The sequence below is a fragment of the Bufo gargarizans genome, chromosome 8 (assembly GCF_014858855.1).
Source record: "Bufo gargarizans isolate SCDJY-AF-19 chromosome 8, ASM1485885v1, whole genome shotgun sequence".
NCBI lineage: Eukaryota > Metazoa > Chordata > Amphibia > Anura > Bufonidae > Bufo > Bufo gargarizans.
Genome location: NC_058087.1, coordinates 52,264,097 through 52,285,103, shown reverse-complemented (window position 1 = coordinate 52,285,103; position 21,007 = coordinate 52,264,097). Strand labels below are relative to the sequence as shown.

At 44.4% G+C, this 21,007-nt stretch overlaps 1 protein-coding gene across 1 annotated transcript in view; it reads right to left on the bottom strand.

Moving 5' to 3' along the window:
• Nucleotides 1-20,719, bottom strand: part of RBM44 (RNA binding motif protein 44) — a 77,116-nt gene extending 56,397 nt beyond the window's left edge. Inside the window, exons 1-2 of the mRNA XM_044304752.1 lie at nucleotides 20,488-20,719; nucleotides 8,829-8,854 (exon numbers count right to left, since the gene is read on the bottom strand). Coding sequence (XP_044160687.1) covers nucleotides 8,829-8,854; nucleotides 20,488-20,697 — 236 coding nt within the window. The 5' untranslated portion in view covers nucleotides 20,698-20,719. The remainder of the gene's footprint in view (nucleotides 1-8,828; nucleotides 8,855-20,487) is intronic.
• Nucleotides 20,720-21,007: the final 288 nt, after the last annotated feature.

Here is a 21,007-nt window from a genome sequence, read left to right as displayed (position 1 = left end):
AAACTAAATTTGGCTAAGATCCCAGGTCCCCTCTCTATGCTCACTGACCATCCAGATTTACCTATGGGACTGAGACAGGTGCCCGCCCTCCGAACTAACCACACATCGACTGTCAGACTGAGAGACGTCTGTTTTTCTACTGGGATACGCCCTCTCGAAGACCTATCGCACATACTCCCTTCTTCTCCTGGAAGATGGTTCCTTTATTTTCAACTCAGGGGATTTGTTGGTTCTCTGATGCCTGGTTTGCGGTCCCACACATCTCTAACAGATTTTGAAAAGCTGTGTTGCTCAGGCGGCCCCTGGCCATGCTATTTCCTTACTTTACATCATGCTGAACGCCGAGGTGACTGAGGGCAGCCAATCTGTGGATTCCTACCCCAAACTCAAGTTTATGCTTGATTGGGAGACGGAATTGGGTGTTACTTTTACTGGGGATCAATGGAAACGTGCATTGCTTTTTACGCATAAGATCTCTATATCGTGTAATTTACAAGAACTCAATTATAAAATACTTACCAGATGGAATCGGACACCGGAGAAACTGCATCGACTCTTCCCCTCGGTTTCTGATCTATGTTGGCGGTGCCATGGTGCTAGGGGGACTATGACCCATATATGGTGGGATTGTCCGAGGCTTAACCCACTATGGATAGATGTCTTCAAGCTCTATAATTTTCTATTCCGGGCCTCCATAGCATTTTCCCCTTCCATCGCTCTGCTATGTATTTTCCCGGGGCGGATCTCACAGGTTAAGAAAGGTTCATTGCGGCTCTTCATTCTGGCCATGAGGCAAATCATCCCACGCAATTGGAAGTCAACCGAGAGGTTGAAAAGGATTACTTGGACCTCTGCATTGGAGGAGCTGATACACAGGGAGGAGATGTGTGCCGCTGATCTCAACAAGATTCCGGCGTTTCTTACGGGTTGGGAGCCATGGTCCAGGTTTAGATCATCTACGTCATTTGCGGTTTGGTTGGCATCTGGGGTACTCCCTGATTCTCCTCCTTAATAATACCTAGCCATTCTCTAGTTATGCCCTATGATTTCTTCCCCCCCCCCCCTCCTCTTGTGTGTCTTCCTGTCTCCCCCCCTTATATGTCAAGTTTGTCTAGAATTATTGGCCTGTACATCATTGGTTTGAGGCCTTATATAGCCCTTCAGGGCCTTTGTTTCTGTTGACTTTTTGTCAGCTGACTGTTTGTTATTCAGATACATGCTTATACCTTGTCCTTTATGCTGTACTGCGGTTCATGATTGCCTGTCGCAATGTATCTTTGTATGCGATATGTATACTGCAATTTGTGTTGTTCTCTTATGATTGTAATTGATAATTATAATAAAATCTTATTGAACCATAAAACTTACATAAATAAAAAAAATTGTATACATATTAGGTATCGCTGCGTCCGTGACAACCTGCTCTATAAAATTACCACATGATCTAACCTGTCAGATGAATGTTGTAAATAACAACAACAAAAAACGTGCCAAAAAAGCTATTTCTTGTTACCTTGCCGCACAAAAAGTGTAATATAGAGCAACCAAAAATTATATGTACCCTAAACTAGTACCAACAATACTGCCACCCTATTCCGTACTTTATAAAATGGGGTCACTTTTTTGGAGTTTCTACTCTGGGGGTGCATCAGGGGGGCTTCAAATGGGACATGGTGTCAAAAAACCAGTCCAGCAAAATCTGCCTTCCAAAAACCGTATGGCATTCCTTTCCTTCTGCGCCCTGCCGTGTGCCCGTACAGCGGTTTACAACCACATATGAGGTGTTTCTGTAAACTACAGAATCAGGGCCATAAATAATGAGTTTTGTTTGGCTGTTAACCCTTGCTTTGTAACTGGGAAAAAAATATTAAAATGGAAAATCTGCCAAAAAAGTGAAATTTTGAAATTGTATCTCTATTTTCCATTAAATCTTGTGCAACACCTAAAGGGTTAACAAAGTTTGTAAAATCAGTTTTAAATACCTTGAGGGGTGTAGTTTCTTAGATGGGGTCACTTTTATGGAGTTTCTACTCTAGGGGTGCATCAGGGGGCTTCAAATGGGACATGGTGTCAAAAAACCAGTCCAGCAAAATCTGCCTTCCAAAAACCGTATGGCATTCCTTTCCTTCTGCGCCCTGCCGTGTGCCCGTACAGCGGTTTACAACCACATATGAGGTGTTTCTGTAAACTACAGAATCAGGGCCATAAATAATGAGTTTTGTTTGGCTGTTAACCCTTGCTTTGTAACTGGGAAAAAAATAATAAAATGGAAAATTTGCCAAAAAAGTGAAATTTTGAAATTGTATCTCTATTTTCCATTAAATCTTGCGCAACACCTAAAGGGTTAACAAAGTTTGTAAAATCAGTTTTGAATACCTTGAGGGGTGTAGTTTCTTAGATGGGGTCACTTTTATGGAGTTTCTACTCTAGGGGTGCATCAGGGGGCTTCAAATGGGACATGGTGTCAAAAAAACTGTCCAGCAAAATCTGGCTTCCAAAAACCATACAGCGCACCTTTCACTCTACGCCCCGCTGTGTGGCCGTACAGTAGTTTACGGCCACATATGGGGTGTTTCTGTAAACGGCAGAGTCAGGGCAATAAAGATACAGTCTTGTTTGGCTGTTAACCCTTGCTTTGTTAGTGGAAAAAATGGGTTAAAATGGAAAATTAGGGAAAAAAATGAAATTCTCAAATTTCATCCCCATTTGCCAATAACTCTTGTGCAACACCTAAAGGGTTAACGGAGTTTGTAAAATCAGTTTTGAATACCTTGAGGGGTGTAGTTTATAGAATGGGGTCATTTTTGGGCGGTTTCTATTATGTAAGCCTCGCAAAGTGACTTCAGACCTGTAGTGGTCCCAAAAAATTGGGTTTTTGTAAATTTCTGAAAAATTTCAAGATTTGCTTCTAAACTTCTAAGCCTTGTAACATCCCCAAAAAATAAAATATCATTCCCAAAATAATTCAAACATGAAGTAGACATATGGGGAATGTTAAGTCATCATAATTTTTGGGGGTATTACTATGTATTACAGAAGTAGAGAAACTGAAACTTTGAAATTTGCTAATTTTTCCAAATTTTTGGTAAATTAGGTATTTTATTATGCAAAAAAATTAATTTTTTTGACTTTATTTTACCAGTGTCATGAAGTACAATATGTGACGAAAAAACAATCTCAGAATGGCCTGTATAAGTAAAAGCGTTTTAAAGTTATCAGCACTTAAAGTGACACTGGTCAGATTTGCAAAAAATGGCCTGGTCCTTAAGGTGAAAATGAGCCTGGTCCTTAAGGGGTTAACTTTTGCCGGCCCGCAATGCGCATGCGTGGGACGGCTCAGACCGAAATCTCGTGTCTCACGAGATGACGCACGGATGCGTCCAGGAGGAATGAATCGACCGCCGCCAGGACGCATCCGTGCGTTAGGCGGTCGGAAAGAAGTTAAACCACCATGTCGTAAAAACACATCTCGTGGTCGTGGAAAAGATGTTAGTCTGTTTGAGAAGGGTCAAATCATTGGCATGCATCAAGCAGAGAAAACATCTAAGGAGATTGCAGAAACTACTAAAATTGGGTTAAGAACTGTCTAACGCATTATTAAAAACTGGAAGGATAGCGGGGACCCATCTTATTCGAGGAAGAAATGTGGCAGGAAAAAAATCCTGAATGATGGTGATCGGCACAACACAATCACAAACATTTGGTGAAATCAAATCGAAGAAAAACAACAGTAGAACTCAGGGCTATGTTTAATAGTGTGTTAAAGATGGGAGAATTTTATTCTATATTTTGTATATCTAGGATTGTAATGAGTTAACTTTTTCTACTTCCAAGTGCCCACCCACCCCCCTCTTTGTTTCAAGACTGGAGAGGAGAGAGAGGGGGGCAAAGAGCTGTGCTGTGGGAAGTGTCTGATTTCTCATCTTTCTACATGTGTTCCATAGAGCAGCGGTCCCCAACCACCGGGCCGCGGCCCAGGACCGGGCCTTGGAAGATTGTTTGCCGGGCCGCGGCAATACAGAGGAGGGGAGACGCCAAGGCAGGGGGGAGGGCCTGTAGCCCCGCAAGTGCTTTTTTTTTCAGTGCGGCGGCCGGGCCCTCCTTATATTTTGAGCCCGCCTGCGCTGCGCTTCATAACCTGTTATAATCCCGTGAGACCCGTGACCTCCTGCTGCGGGTCTCGCGGGATCACTGCTGGAATGACACGGCAATCCCGCAGGCAGAGCCACGGGATTGCGCACCGAACTGAAGCCCGCCACAGCCTGCAAGTACGGGGGGGGGGGGGGGGGGAGATGATGATCAGTGGCACTAATGTTTGAATTCAGAAAGGGGTGAGCCCGCATCGGCCATATGAGGGCAGGGCAGATACAGCAAATAATGAGGAGCAAAAACTGAAATATATAGAGAATGGGGGCAAAATGAAATATAGGTGGAGGGTTAACTGGTTTATTATTGCCAAAGTTTTGTCAGTGGCCCCTCTACCTATATTTCATTTAGCCCCCATTCTTTATATATTTGCTTTTCATTTTGCCCCCTCATTATTTGCTGCCCCTGCCCTAATATCATATCACATTATAATAACCGGCACTAATGTCTGAATTCAGAAAGGGGGACCCACGTCGGCCATATGAGGGCAGGGGCAGCAAATAATGAGGGGGCAAAATGAAAATTAAATATATACAGAGAGGGGCAAAAAATGAAATATATAGGAGTGGGGGCAAAATGAAATATAGTGAGAAAGGGGGCGACTGACAAAACTTTGGCAATAATAACCACGTCGGCCCCTCATGTGGCCGACGTGGTTATTATTGTCAGCGGGTCGGAAGGAGAGTGTTCCTTCCAACTGTGATGCCGGCCAGCCACTGCCACCAATATAAAAGCTGAAAAGGGCTAGTGAGGGAGGGATTGGTTAGGTCTCATTGCCCCACCAATGGAAATGAACATGAAGGCGGGGGGGAGGAAATGACCTGCAGTTCCTTTTTCATGTCACCTTGAAAATATCAGCAGTGCAGCAGAGACCCTAGTCAGTTTTGAGTCACATTTAAATAATAAATGTAATAGTTATCTATTTTAACATGAACCTTGTGTTTTGCGCGTGAATCAGTCAGCGCCGACCATCACCCCCTAAGCCCCGCCCAAGACCTAACACCCCCCCTCCCCGGTCCCTGGGAAAATTGTCTGACATGAAACTGGTCCTTGGTGCAAAAAAGGTTGGGGACCACTGCCATAGAGTGTCAGGCATTGCCTTATGCATGAACAGGTGGAATGCGTAAGCCAATCATATGGCTTGATGATATGTATATATTATTCACTGCCTATAGAGAAGCACCTCTTTAAAGTGTCACATATGACGTAGGCAGTATTCTTGTTAGAATAAACTCCATTACAAAATGGCGATGGTAACCAGATGTTTACATTAGTTCACATTCCAAAGTGGTACTCACTGCGCAGATGTTGAAGTGTTATCTCTGTTTCTCTTATCACTTTTTCCTTTTTGACCAATGAAACAATGTTTTAGCCTCAGAGAGGACTGCCCTCTTCTGAAGATTCATATACGCTCAGCCCATGTAATAAAGTTAGAGATTGCTTTGACCAACTTTTGTGTCAGTGTCTAGTCTCTCAGCCACGCGTGGATATTAACTCCTGGGGGGGGGGGGGGTACATTGATCTGGAACACCAGAGTGTATCTAAAATGCCCTAATTTAGGGTGGTTTTAACAAGTGAAAGTAAGAGCATTTCCACATGCACAATGCAAAGGGAACTCAAGGGATTGGGACTGAACAGCTGTGTAGCCGTAAGAAAACCACAATCAGTGAGGCAAACCAGAAAAAATGGCTTCAATTTTCTAGGGAGCATAAAGATTGGACTCTGGTCCAGATTTACCCTGTTGCAGAGTGATGGGCGCATCAGGGTAAGAAGAGAGGCAGATGAAGTGATGCACCCATCATGTCTAGTGCCTACTGTACAAGCCTGTGGGGGCAGTACTATGATCTGGGGTTGCTGCAGTTGGTCAGGTCTAGGTTCAGAAACAGTATGTGCTCCAAGAATGAGGTCATACTGAATGGCCAGGTTATTCCATCAATGGATTTGTTCTTCCCTGATGGCACAGCTTTTTTTTGGTGGCGACTTTTTTTGGACAGGCAGTGTATGACCTTGCGGAGAAGTCAAATTCCCTGCAGCTGCCCAGCAAACAGAAATGCAGGCACCACATACAAAATACCGTATTCTGTAAATGTACCAATCATGCTGCTTGCTATACTCATCAGCACAATGCAACATTTCTGAATGCAGATTTGGGAAGTTTGCCTGCAGAGGGACAAACCATTCTTACTACTGCAGTACAAGCTGCAGCAATAATGAGGCACTGTATGCTTCACAGTAAATGACAAGAATGCATTATGAGAAGCTTAGTGAATATGTGAACCAAATATAGTATTTTCCAGCTGTCAGCACCAAGATCATGCAGCGTATGAGGAAAAATGGTTGCTAAAGATCCACAAAAAGTTCATTATGGCCACAAATTTTGCATGGAAAACCTGCGGATTAACGCCACTGAATGACAATGGTGTTAATTCACAGCAGAAACGAGAGTTTCTGCAGCAGATTTCTTCCATGGCAAATCTGACAGTGGATAAGAAGGTTACCACAGTAAAATAAAAATTATGACAAAGAAAAATGTACTGTATATTTTCTGACCAATTTTTCAGTTTTTGATGTGTTAAAGGTTATCTCACACAAGGTATTATTATACAATGAATATGGCATTTCAAAATAACTTATTGCAAAATACACACAAAATAATTATAAAAAAAAAAAATCTACATTACATTCTCCTCTCTCGCGCTCCCTGCGATTTGTCCTGTGGCTGAAATTCTGGTCTACCTATTCCACAGTGGTGGGCTGTCATGCTCAGAGGTTTTCCTTCTTTCTCCTCTCAGTGCTGGCATATAGATCTGATAGTGATGTAGGTGAAGTGACCCAGACACATTTCATTCATCCCTACCTCTAAATACATAGCCGTATCTCTCGCTAGACAACCGAGAAGGAAAGCAATAGTGCTATTAGTGGAATTGCTGGGTCTGTGTGTTTGAGGGACTATTTTGATACAAGGGAAGAACGAATTCACAAGAGCTGACTGCGCTGCGCTCCTGGGATATTCATGAAGGTGAAGAGACCAGAACGGCAGATGAGTTAGGCTACTTTCACATTTGCGTTCAGATTGGATCCGTCTGGGGTCTGCTCAGACGGATCCGCTCATATAGTGCAGACGATGGGATCCGATCAGAACGGATCCGTCTGCATTATATTGTAGAAAAAATTCTAAGTGTGAAAGTAGCTTCAGACGGATCCGTCCAGACTTTACATTGAAAGTCAATGGGGGATGGATCCATTTGAAAATTGAGCCATATAGTGTCAAATTCAAACGGATCCGTCCCCATTGACTTACATTGTAAGTCTAGACGGATCCGTTTGCCTCCGCACGGCCAGGCGGACACCCGAACGCTGCAAGCAGGGTTCAGGTGTCCGTCTGCTGAGCGGAGCGGAGCGGAGCCCAAACGCTGCCAGACTGAACTCACAAGCGGAGCCCCGAACGCTAGAGTGAAAGTAGCCTAACAAAACGAAAAAGTGTAAAAATTACTCTAAAGAGCAGCTGTTTATGCATTAATGTAGCGAAAATATTAGTTTGCATTACTTCAGTTATTTTACTTTTTTTAAAACTGTAGGCTAACCTCTTTAAAAAGGGGTTGTCTCTCTTCAGCAAATAGCATTTAAGGCACTTACTAATGTATTGTGATTTTCCACATTGCTTCCTGTGACGGCTCTATTCATTTTTCCATCACATTATACATGGGGGTTACAACCACCCTGCAATCCATCAGCAGTGGCCGTGCTTGCACACTATAGAAATGAGCACCAGCCTATAGTGCTTTTTCCTATAGTGTGCAAGCATGGCCACAGCTGATGGATTGAAGGGTGGTCGTGACCATGGAAACGAACAGTGTATATAATGTGATGGAAAAATGAATCCAGCCAGCAAAGGAGGCAATATGGATAATCGCAATACATTAGTAAGTGCCGTGTATTAACTTTCTCTACATGATAAATGCCACTTGCTGAAGTGAGACAAACCCTTTAAGACACGTACGGGGAGTTCATACACGCCACATTTGTGGTGCACATTCCATATTACAAATCTGCACCATATTACAGCACAATACATGTAAAAATGGTTTAAAAAAAAAAAGAAAAAAAAACGGCACAGAAAATCAAGCATGCTGCAGATTTACAAATATTGAAGATTTTACCTTCGATTTACCCCCTTTAATGTATAGGGTTGAAATCCACAGCAAAATCAACATTATAAATGTATATCCGAACAATCCTGCATGAAAATGACTACAGAAAACCCTGGTAACATGTTATGTAAACTGAGTGTCTTTTTCTCAGAGGCACTATGACTTTGCATGCTTTAAGTTTTTGTTTTTTTGTTAAGTTCCCATGTAATCAGGAGACCAGAAAAATGAAAATAAAATAATCTGTCTTGAACATTAGTTGTGATCAGTTATTTTTGATGGTAGACTTTCTCCTGTCAAAAATAACAGACAGAACTGATACAAACAATGCTAAAAATTAAGATGGATCAGTTATTTTTCATTTTTCTGTTCTTCTGATTGATTAGAACGGAAAACTAATGGCAGATGTATGAATCAGCCCTTATAATCAAGCAAATACCATTTAGAATCACAAAAAAGAAAACATTAAAAAGATCTGCATCATCTTAGTTGAAGCCGCCCACACAAACCCTTATTTTACTTTAATGTACTTACTCAGTAGACGTTTTAACTGTAGTGAGCTGAAATAAAAAAAATAATACATTATTCAGGTTAGTGCTTTTCCGATTATCCAGGAAAAACTATGTACAGAATGTGCAATTCGGTCCACAAAAAATCTGTTGTGTGCCCTTAACCCTTTCAACCCCCGGAGTTTTTTTTTGTTTTGCGCTCCCTGCCTTCCCAGAGCCATAACTTTTATATTTGTCTGTTCACATAGCCATATGAGGGCTTGATTTTTGCAGGACAAGTTGTACTGTCCAACGCCATGATTTAATATTGCATATGATGTAGTGGGAAGCGGGGGAAAAAAATTACAAATTAGGTGAAATTGCAAAAAAAATAAAAACACACACCACCATTCCACCACAGTTTTACGTTTTTTTTTGTTTATTTACGAAGTTCGATGTATGATAAAACTGACTTTTATGGTTACTTTTATTCTACAGGTCAGTACGAATCTGGCGATACCTTATATGTATAGTTTTTCTTGCATTTTGATTTATTTTTTTTGTCGCTGTATTTTGACCACTATAAAACTTTTATGTCATTATGTGTACGGAGCTGTATGGGGGCTCTTTTTGTGGGGCGATCTGAACTTTTTATTCATAGCATTCTGGGGTGTGTATGACTTTTTGATAAATTTTTATTAACTTTTTTTCTTTATAAAATGAAGTGACCAAAAATGGCGAATTAGCCATTTAGACGCTTTTTTCTGTTTTGCGGAATATATTTTTATACTATGTGCGTTTTCGCACATTGCGACACCCACGATGTGCATTTTTTTCATTTTTCTAGTTCTTTTATTTTGTGTTAAGATGGGGGATATATATATACAGTGATACCTCGGTTCACGAACTTAATTCGTGAACTGACTCTGGTCGCGAACCGAGGCACATTTTCCCATAGGGTTCAATGTAAATCCGGTTAATCCGTGCTGACCTTTTTTTGGGGGTTTTTGAAGCACAAAAATATGAAACAAATTACAATACACATTAGTACAGTATAGTAATGTATAAAGAGAGGACACTAACCTTGCTTGAGATGACTTCTGGCATGGAGGAAGGCAGGTGGGAGGCCGTTATTGTTTGGGGGGAGAGTCCCCCTCCATAAGGACATCTGGGGGAACTGTACAATACAGTAAGTACAGTACTGTAGTACAGTACAGTATGTGCTAAAAAGCACACCAAAAATAAAAAAATCACTTAAAATGTTTGCAGAGTACTCACAGTACTTCTTTCTGTGTCTCTTCTTCTCTCCACGGTCTTCCTACAGGAAATCACGACCACGTGACAGCCTGGAAATAGCATTAAAATGGCCGCGGCTCCTGTTCGTGAACCGAGGCGGAGTTCGTGAACCAGAGCATATTTTTATGAACTTTTCTGTTCGTGAACCGAGTTGTTCGTGAACGGAAGCGTGTATTTTTAATACACACTTTTATAGTTCCCATAGGGAACTATAACAAGTAATCATTAGATTGCTGTTCTCTTAGACCCCAATGCACTAGCATTGGAGTCTGAGAAAATTGCTTGTTTCCTTTGGAGCCCTATTAACAGGCAAGGGCTCCATAGGAAATACTATGCAACAGCCTCCTGTCATTCACAAAGACCCGGGCTGCTGCATACACGCTTCGGCTCCTCCGATTTCCACACGGGTAAAATAGGAGCATCACCGGAAGTGCACGCTTCCGGTGTTTCACACACTAAGATGCCGTGGTCAGGATTGATGATGGCATCTGAGGGGTTAAATGTCTGCGATCTGCATTATTGCTGGTTGCGGACATGAGCCGCGGGTATCTGCTAGAAGCAGCAGGCGGCTATCTTTAAAGACCCGGCCAGCGCCGTCTTATAACGGCGCAGGTCGGGAAGGAGTGTACTTTCACACTCTCGTTTTGGCTTTCCGTTCGCAAGATCCGTTCAGGGCTCTCACAAGCGGTCCAAAACGGATCAGTTTGCATTCTGAATAGAAAAGGATCAGCTCAGAATGCATCAGTTTAGTCTCCATTCGGCTTTGGAGACAGACACCAAAACGGCTAACAGCATTGGCCCACAGAAGATCACAAATGCATTCCAAACATACCTGTGTGCACTTTGGGGAGATTCAGCAAGACTGGCACTTTCTGCACCAGTCTTGATATCCCCTGCTCTGCTAGAGGATACGCCTAATTTAAAGTACAAAGCACAAAAATATGAGCATTCACTCATCTCCGTAGACAAACATTTAAAAAAAAAAATGTATGCGGATCAGAATATCTAAAGAATAATTTTTCTTCCAAAGATAAGCTTTTTTTCAGTATTAAAACATACACCCCAAAAAAAAAAAAAAACACTTTACAAATGTGGTATTACTGTAATCCTACTGACACAAAGAATGAAGGGAACATGTGGGTTTTACCCCATAGTGAAAGCTGTTGAAACAAATAAAAAATTTTACCTCAATTTCCACCCCATTTTTTTTCTAGCTTCTCACTACATGGTATGCAATAGTAAGCCCTTCACAACATCCACCGTACATGTATGGCGGATGTCAGGTCTATAAAGATGGTGCCCAATCCGGAGTGGAGCGACTACCACAGCTACTGGATGCCTACTGTTTCACACGCAGATGCCCCTGTGGGTGTGACCATGTCATCTGAGAAGCAGGAAATGTGCGCTTCATGGGCAGGAACGCTTTCACCGGGAGGAGATCAGGGGAAGACGTTCCTTGAAAGTCAGGGTACTAGGCAACCCGGCTCATAACTAGCTTATTATAATTCAGGCCAGCTGGTTGCCCGCACTGAATTGTAATATAGCCATTTCTGTATATGATAATTGCAATCTGATGATTGCATGTTGTGGTCCAATTGGGGACCTAAAAAAAAAAAAAAAAAAAAGTTGTAGTTGTAAAATAAATAAAAAAATCATCATCTTGGGTATTGTTGAGGAAGGGTTGAGACGTATGCATATATATATATCCATACATGCATGCAAATAAGTGCGTGCATGTGTGATATATATGCATGCACTGACTGCCACGTCATAGGACGATGTACGCAGATGTGCCCTGCCCCTAGTAGTCTACAGGGACTCATTGTGGCCCCTGTGGAAAATATGAGCCCCCAAATAAGTATATATATATATATATATATATATATATATATATATATAGGGAAGTGTATTCAATTCCCTATGAACTCTTAACAGTTAATCCCCCATGTTTAGAGTAAAACTTGTGCTGATAGCCTGTAGGATAACAGCTGATTAGTATCTAGTCCTCTTTTGTTCAGGCCCCAAACAATCAGACAGACACTCTGGCACTTTGTCAGGGCGTTTTCTAACCAAAGACATCCTCTGCGCCATGCTTCTACTCCCAGCATTTTGGGACTAGGGGGGAGGACTCTGGGGATTTGAGGAAGGCACACTATGATGTCACATCCCCGAGGAGGGGGGAGGTGGGCTGTTTCTGAGGCTGATATAGGAGCCCCAAGCAAGGAAGAGGCTCTCTTGCAACCAGACTAGAATTAGAGACACATGGGAGAGAGCAGGTACATGATGACCACCTGGAAAAGGCCTACTAACTCTGGAAGGATTAAGTATCTACCTGTCTAGCCCCTATCTACCCCTCACATACCCCCTATAACCCCTTCCCTGCCACCAACACATCCCATTGCAATAACCCCTGATGGCAACCCCTGCAGCACAGAACCCCTGCATGCTGCCCTGCCACACACCCCCTCACTGTACACTTGCAGGGTATTAACCCCTGAATTGCTGCACAGCCCTGATCACCCCCCATTGTTAACCCTTCCCTGATCTACTTGTGTTTGTGGTCTGCTTACACCCCTGTAAGACCACTGTTAACCCTTATCGTACCCCATAGAGATAGTAAATAGAACCAGGTGGGCGGGCTGTTAATATGTGTATGTGTGAACTGTATAGTTAGTTTATGGGTGGAATTTGGGAACGTGTAGTGTAGTGTAGTGTAGTGTAGTTGAGTACTGTATATTTAGTGCTGTATTGTTAGTGCATTGCGTGCCTAGTGTATTAGGTTTTAATAAATACTGTGTTTTATGTACAACTATCTGTGTAACGTGTTATTAATGATAGTTTAGTAAGGCGCATGCAGCTAGCATAGTGATTAGTGTAAGGCAAAGTATAGTCAAAGCATTGTATTGTTGTTATATAAAGGTATAAATAGGCGGAGTCATTAATAGATGGCTCCTCCTATTTATGAATATTAATTTATCGATATTTGCATAAATATTGGTGATTAATAATCCCCTTTTACAGGTATCACCTCATGAGAAAACGCCCATACTATTAAAATATAAAAAAAAACATGTCCCATACATTGAATGGCGTAATGGGAAAAAAAATGGCTTTTCATCACTATCTCCCAAAAAGTTAGATAGAAAGTGATCAAAAAGTCGTACACACCCCAAAATAATATTAACAAAAACTACAAATCGTCCCGCAATAAATCCGCCCTCACATCTCCGAAGACATAACTATAAAAAAGTTTTGGGGGTCAGAATATGGCGATGAAAACAAATTCATTTTTTTCAAGTTTCTATTTATTTCAGTATTAGGGCTCATGCACACGGCCGCTGTGCTGCTATTTTGCGGCCCCCAATGCACGGCAACATCCGTGCGGCTGCCGCAGACATATCCAGGCTAATTCAACTTGATTGGGTCCGTGATCTGTCCGCACCGCAAAATAGTAGTGCATGCACTACTTATTTGCAGTGCGGAGGCACGTACAGTAAACCCACTCCGTAGTGCTTCCGATCCTTGCCTCCGTACCTCATCTCCAGGATCCATTGAAGTGAATGGGTCCGCGATTCGTGATGCACACGGCCGGTGGCAGTGTATTGCGGACCTACCGTATGCAGGCCGCAATACAGCCACAGCCAGGCAACGGCCGTGTGCATGAGCCCTTAAAGCGCAAGAAAAACTATATGTGGTATCTCCATAATCATGCTGACCTGGAGAATAAAGAGCAAAAGTTAGTTTTACTGCATGATGAACGCTGTGACAACAAATCTCTTCAAACTGAGGCTGAATACCTATTTCACACTATTTAGATTTTTTTTCCAGCTTCCCACTACATTATATGCAATTTGTCCCCCAAAAACAAGCCCTCATACATCTATGTGAATTTTGGCTCAGGGAAGATAGGGAGTAAAAAAAAAAAAAAAAAGATAGATTTTTGTACTTACCGTACAATCTGTTTCTCTTCCATTCATTGGAGGACACAGGCTTGACCATGGGTATAGCTGTTACCACTAGGAGGCGGACACTAAGCACAAAAGTGTGAGCTCCTCCCTTCAACTATACCCTTCCTACAGGGACTAAACTAAATCAGTTAGTGCAAAAGCAGTAGGAGAAGCAAGGAAAAAATAAAATAAAAATAAGAAAACCAAACTATTTAGAAACCCAGAACCACGCAGGCCAGAAAGAACAGTTTGTCCCCCCAATGAATGGAAGAGAAACAGATTTTAGGGAAAGTATAAAAATCTAGTTTTCTCATCCGTATCATTGGGGGACACAGGCTTGGCCATGGGACGTTACAGAGCAGTCCCAAGGGTGGGCATTAACAAGAACCCTCCAGCCAATCAGAGAACCGTCATCTGCAAAACTCTACGCCCCAGAGAAGCGTCAGCAGACGCAAAGGTGTGTACTCTGTAAAATTTAGAAAAGGTGTGCAAAGACAACCAGGTAGCTGCCTCGCATACCTGATGGGCTGAAGCCCCGTGATGCACTGCCCAAGAGGCCCCCACTGCCCGAGCAGAATGAGCAGTAAGCCACAAGGGTGGGGCCCGGTCACTGACGCAATACGCTTCCACAGTGGCCAAACAAATCCATCGGAAAATGGAAGTTTTAGACGCAGCCAGCCCTCGTCTTGGCCCCTCGAATGACGAACAGGGAATCCGTCCGCCGGAAGGATGACGTCTGGGACAAATAGATGTAAATGGCTCGTACCGAATCCAGAGAGTGGAGCGAATGCTCACGAGGATGAGACTGTCAGGACAAAATGAAGGGAGAATGATCTCTTTATTGAGATGGAATGCCGACACAATCTTCGGAAGAAAGAATTTGAACAGGGCGAAAGACTACTTTGACCTGATGTAGGATCAGGAAGGGCGACCGACCGGAAAGAGTCGCGAGTTCCGACACCCTACGGATGGAAGTGAAGCGACACCTGCTGCAAAGGCTCAGTGAAGACTAGAAAGTGCTGAGCACTAGGTTAAGATCCCAAGGATTCAACAGAGGACGGAAAGGGGGTGCAGTGTGCGCAACCCCCTGCAGAAAGGTCCGAACTGCAGAAAGTGAAGCCAAGTTCTGCTGAAAAAGAATGGAGAGACACAAAACTTGCCCTTTCATGCCAGCCCCAAGTCCATGCCCGACTGCAGGAAAGACTAGAGTCGGGGCAACGAGAAACCAATGGGAGACAGCTGGTGACGCTCCCACCAACTAAAGTAGGAGTTCAAGGTCCAGTGGTAGATTCGGGAAGACGGCGGCTTTCTGGCACAATTCATGGTCTGGACAACAGCATCCGAGAAACCCCGAGCTCTTAGTACGGCGGCTTCAACAGCCATGCCGTTAAAGGGTTTCTACCACTTGCTGTGGACACATTTCGTTTTCAGACATTAGCGATCCGCTAGTGTCTGATGTACCATACAAGCCAAGTATTATAATCCTCCGTTCCGCCGTTTTCTTTAAAAAAAGCACTTTTATATTTATGCAAATGAGCCTCTAGGTGCTATGTGGGCGTCTTTTCAGCACCTAGAGGCTCCGTCTACCTTCATAAACTGCCGCCCAGCTCCTCGCTCCAGCACGCCCATCTCCTAGTGAAATCGATCCTCCCCCCTGCTTCTGGCGTCCGACATAAATCTCGCGTCAGACATTGACTGCGCCTAATGCAGAGACGAACGGCGCAGGCGCGAGATTTCGGACGCCAGAAGCAGGGGGAGGATCGATTTCACTAGGAGATGGGCGTGCTGGAGCGAGGAGCTGGGCGGCAGTTTATGAAGGTAGACGGAGCCTCTAGGTGCTGAAAAGACGCCCACATAGCACCTAGAGGCTCATTTGCATAAATATAAAAGTGCTTTTTTTAAAGAAAACGGCGGAACGGAGGAATAGAGAGACCCTAAATTCGGGTGGAAGATCAGTCCCTGCAACAAGAGATGCGTGCCACACTTGCCGTGGCCAAACGGGGGCCACGAGAATGACAGGCAGACCTTCAGACCTGATCTTCTGGAGGAGACGCAGAATGAGAGGAAGAGGAGGGAACACGTAAGGAAACCAGGGCTGTAAAATCGGAGACGAGGAGTCGGAGGCAATTTTGGGTATCTGGAGTCGGAAAAAAATGAACCGACTCCTGCCAGATTTAAATTGGAATAAAAATTAAAAAAAGCAAGTTTAAACGTCCCAATTCACAAAACGTTATAATTCATTACCGTATTTTTCGCCCATAAGACGCACCTAGGTTTTTTAGGAGGAAAATAAGAAAAAATATATGTGGGCGGCACCGTCATAGGGGCATCTGTGGGCGGCACAGTCATGGGGGATCATTGTGGGGGCATCTGTGGATGACACATAAATAGCATCTTATGTGTCATCCACAGATCTACCCCCCCCCATAACAGCGGCAATACTTATACTTTCCATTGCGTTGTGTTCCACTGTTACAGGCCCATGGTTAACCTAGCCTCTCACTGATAACTGATTAAGTAAGGCCTCAAGCACACGACCGTATGTCTTTTGCGGTCAGCATAAAAAAAAAATAGATGACGTTTCGTATGGCATGCTTTTTTTTTTACGGATCCCTTTTTTTTTTGCGGATCTATTGTAATAATGCCTATCCTTGTCTGCAAACTAGAAAAAAAATAGTGCATGTCCGTCCAACGGAACGGACATACTGATGCGGACAGCACACTGTGTGCTGTCCGCTTTTTTTGCGGACCCATTGAAATGAATGGGTCCACATCCTATCTGCAAAAAAATTGGAGCGGACATGGAAACAAAATACGCTCGTGTGCATGAGGCCTGTGAGGAATATGGATTAATATCTACTGTCGGCCATGTCCTCACACCCCCCATGTGCTGACAGACAGCAGAGGTAGGGAGCTCCACAGGAGGGCCCTGCTTTAAGGCCCCAGCCCTGAGGGTAATTTGATGCACCTCTTGGCATGTTCAGTGTACATGCAAAATGGGTTTCCACACCCAGTTGGCAAGAGCAGAGGCCCCAGGGGGTCCAGGCTTCAAGGAGAAGGTCACACCTCTGTGCACCAGTTTGGAGCCAACTGAATCTTGCAGGAAAACCCCCAGCATGGGGTATCTGCCCTTCCCCAGGATCAATGAGACTTCCCAGACATGTTGGCACCTACCTTCCATAAGGAATTTAGATACAGATACATATTTGTGTCCCGGTGGCCACGAGGTACGTTCCCATGGTCTTTGTTTACTGGGACACAGTCGGGGTAGGGAGATACCCATATCTCCCCATAGAAACCACATAACGGTAACAGGTTTGGGCTCTACTTGTAGCCGGAACCCAGGCAGGTCCATTAGTCCCAGAACCATCTCCCTGTGACTCTCTGGTCTGGAGCTATGAACCCTAAAGGGTTTTGTGGGTCATTTGCTGCCAGCCCAGAAGAGGGGGAGTGGACCCCTCCCTGAGGCAGGGAGTTGAGGGGCCGGCTGCAGGTTAAAAGTCTGGTGCCAGCAAGTAGGCGCGTCTTTCTCTGAACAGGGGTCACATCCTACACATGTGTTTAGAGGGACCCAGGAAATAGCTGAGTTCACGGTCCTTCATGTGGACTCCAGCAAAGAACATCTCAAAGGAACTTTCATCATACTCGGTAACTGACTTACACTGGTTAACCCTGTTGTAACCATATAACCTGTATCTGTAACCTCAGACCACTGTATATATTGTGTTATATCTAGTGTGCTCTTACGGCAATTAAATCTATAATTTAATCTTGTGCCATCTTGTATCCCGAACACGAATCCCCACGTCAGTGTTTTGGCCTAGTTATAAGCTACCGCGGGTTGGTTTCTGACCCTATATAATCCTGTTAGCGGACCTGGCTTATATCAAACGAGAACTGGTGGCAGTTACCCGGGCTGAGGGCGTGCTGTTTTCACTGCGGCAGTGAAAAGGCTCTCTCAGCTTGTTGCCTTCTCTGTGCCCGCGTGGACAGGAGGTTTGTGTGTGTAAACTATACCAGCCTGACCTTACGTGCTCCTCTGGAGGGCATAACTTCACGTTTTTGGTAAACCCTGTGATCATACCAGGTCTCGTGAGCCCGACGTGGTGGACGTCAGCGGGCACGAGGGGTGATATTCATCACAAGGCCTAAATATGTTTTTTGCAGGACTAGACACTTGTATAAGTGAAGGGAATGGATAGTCAATAGTTCAAGACTGAAGCTGTAAAACCATTTGAAAAACTGCTGTCATTCAGCTAAGGCTATAAAAACTTGCAAACTCAGATTGTTAGCTTAAACTTTAAACATCACTATGGGATTCTACTAGGAAAATCATGTTTTAAAATAAATGCCCCTTCCCCCGCATCCTCCCACTGCCCTATCTTCAGCAGAAGATCAGCACACAAAGTAGAAGGCAGCAGCTTCCTAGCCAGTACTTCTGTGGTAATGACATGATGTATGTTGCCTTTCTTTCCTTCAAGGAATGTATAAAATACATTTGCATATTAAATACAGAGGAGTCGGAAGTACCAAAAACGAAAGAATTCAGAGCATTTATCTACCTACTCCACAGCCCTGAAGGAAACGTGAACTAACTCCATGGAATCACTAGGGTGTCGTACGCTAGGGCCATGGGATCCCTGGCCTGCGCAACTAAATTCTCGACCTTGTGGTTGAAGCGGGAGGCCATGAGATCCACATCCGGCCGAACCAATCGCTCACAGATGGCTAGAAAAACTTGCGGGTGAAGAGCCCATTCGCCGGGATCGAGACGCTCCCGGCTGAGGAAGTCGGCGATCCAGTTGTTAATGCTGGGGATGTGAACTGCCGACAGCTGCTGGGCGCCGCCATGGTGATTGGAGGTACTCCACAGCAGTGGAGTTGTCGGACTGAATTCAAACCAGACATCCCCAGAGATGGTCGGTCCAATGCAGGAGAGAGAAACTAATCGCTCTCAATTCCAGAATGTTGATTGGGAGAGAGCGCTCTTCGTGACCACACACCTTGAACGGATAGATTTCCCAACAAGGCAAAACGTCCATCAGGAAACTTCCACTCCTTGTAAAGAGGAATCAAAATCCTGGTGGTTGGGGAAACATTTGGGCAAGCAACGGGACCTCCTAAAGGAAAAATCCAAGCCGGCCGATGGTGCGGGCTCCTCAATCTGTAAGGTCTCTATAACCGCTCTAATGAGATTGTCGACCATGGAGGAGAGCTTTGAAGACTGACCCTCAGGAGAGAAAATCCTCATCTGAAAACCTCTCCTCGGAACATGCCTCTCCCAAGGAGGACACTCGGAGTGAGACTCTCTGGGAGTTGGCGGAGAGGCAGAGGAAACGGGAGACGCAGACACCCTTTTGGGGGAGTATGGTCTGGCTCGTTTAGCGGGACGGTCGCAATGGGAATGAGCCCCAGGATCCCTAGAGTCGGACCGGCCAGAGGATGGCCTTGTGGACATGCACCCCAGTATTTCCACAATGGCTGTATTGGTATGGGAGACTTCCTGTACCATCTTTGACAGGGAGAGCGCCCACTCCGGCTATACCATAGGCTGGGCAGTATGGGCAACTGGGTCAGGTGCAGAGCCACTTGGCGCTGGAGCAGAGCATGAAGAGAAGAGGGGATCTAACTGACCAAATGGAAATTTTGAGCGACAAGAAGCACAAGCAAAATGGCGCACCTGCTTTGGGGCCTGGGCTCGGACATAATCAGTACACTGTAGTGAAAGGTAGGAGGATGAGGGGGTAGGTTAAACCCTGTACGAATGGGAGATAGAGCTTACCCAGCCTGTGTCCCTCAATGCAGCTTGTCCAGAGGTGCCTTGAGCCAGAGTCCCGCTGAGGTGGAGTCAGTCCCTGGCGAAACTGCAGGGAAGCGCAGGCCCGACCCTTCTGCAGTCCCTGCTAAAGAGGCCTCAGCACCTCCTCCTTCCCGCCTGCGGGAAAACAGAGCTGTCGCTAAAGCCCCGGCCAAACGGAGATGCAGGCTGGCAGAGAAGAACCCGCGGGGAGCCGATGTGGAAGTAGGCCGCAGAGAAGCCGGGCCTCAATTAGCAGTGGCCCCAGCGGAGCAAAGGAGCAGGAACGCTGAGAAGGAGGAAGGGCCCTGCACTCCCAACAGGAAAAAGGCGCATGGAGGTGACAATGCCTCCGGGGGGAAATCGCTCAAGGTAACCTGAGAAGGGGAGGGAGGAGGGGAGCACTCTGGGGGCCCGAAATACTCAAGCGTCAGGCGTCTTGCACAATAGAGCATGGAATTTTATTCAAAGCCATCATAAGCTCACAAAAACCTCTTCCTCCGTGAATGGGATACAGATTGTGTAAACAGCCGTTATATTCGCTAATATGGTATATTATAATGATATAGTGTCAAGGAGGTGACAAGTAATTCTCTAAAATAAATACACATAAAACAAAAATTTTTTTTTTAAAGATTTAAAGAAAAATGCATAATTGCACTTACTTGCATAGGGAGAGAAACTAGTGTATCAAGTGGGATGCCAGACTGAATTTTTGCCCTCATTTCCTGATACTTCTCTTCCACTTCAGCAAGAGCTGATGAGAGGCTGAAATTTGTCATGGAGGTTGACTGGATCGACGGTTCTGAAGGTTCTTTAGGCAAGTTAAAGAATGACTGTTTCTCTATAGTTTGCTGCTGAGTTTTCCAGCACATTTGCCAACACAGCCAACGCTGTACGTCGACAAGCTGAAGCTCAGCCTTCACTGCTCTCTGCAGAAGATCTTCAGGAGATGAGCTCCCCCCAGTTCTATGGAAGAAAAACTTTAATTTAGCTAATGGTTAAATCATTCAATACCTGCAGATGATACAAGGAACAATAAGTAACTAATGAAATGTACTTTTACCGAACTGATACTTTTTCTATGGTGAAGGCCATCTTCCTTTATCTAAAATGCTCCTCTGCTTTTATTTTTTATTTTTCTTCCCCATCTTTCTCGAGCCACCATATATGACAAGTTCTACT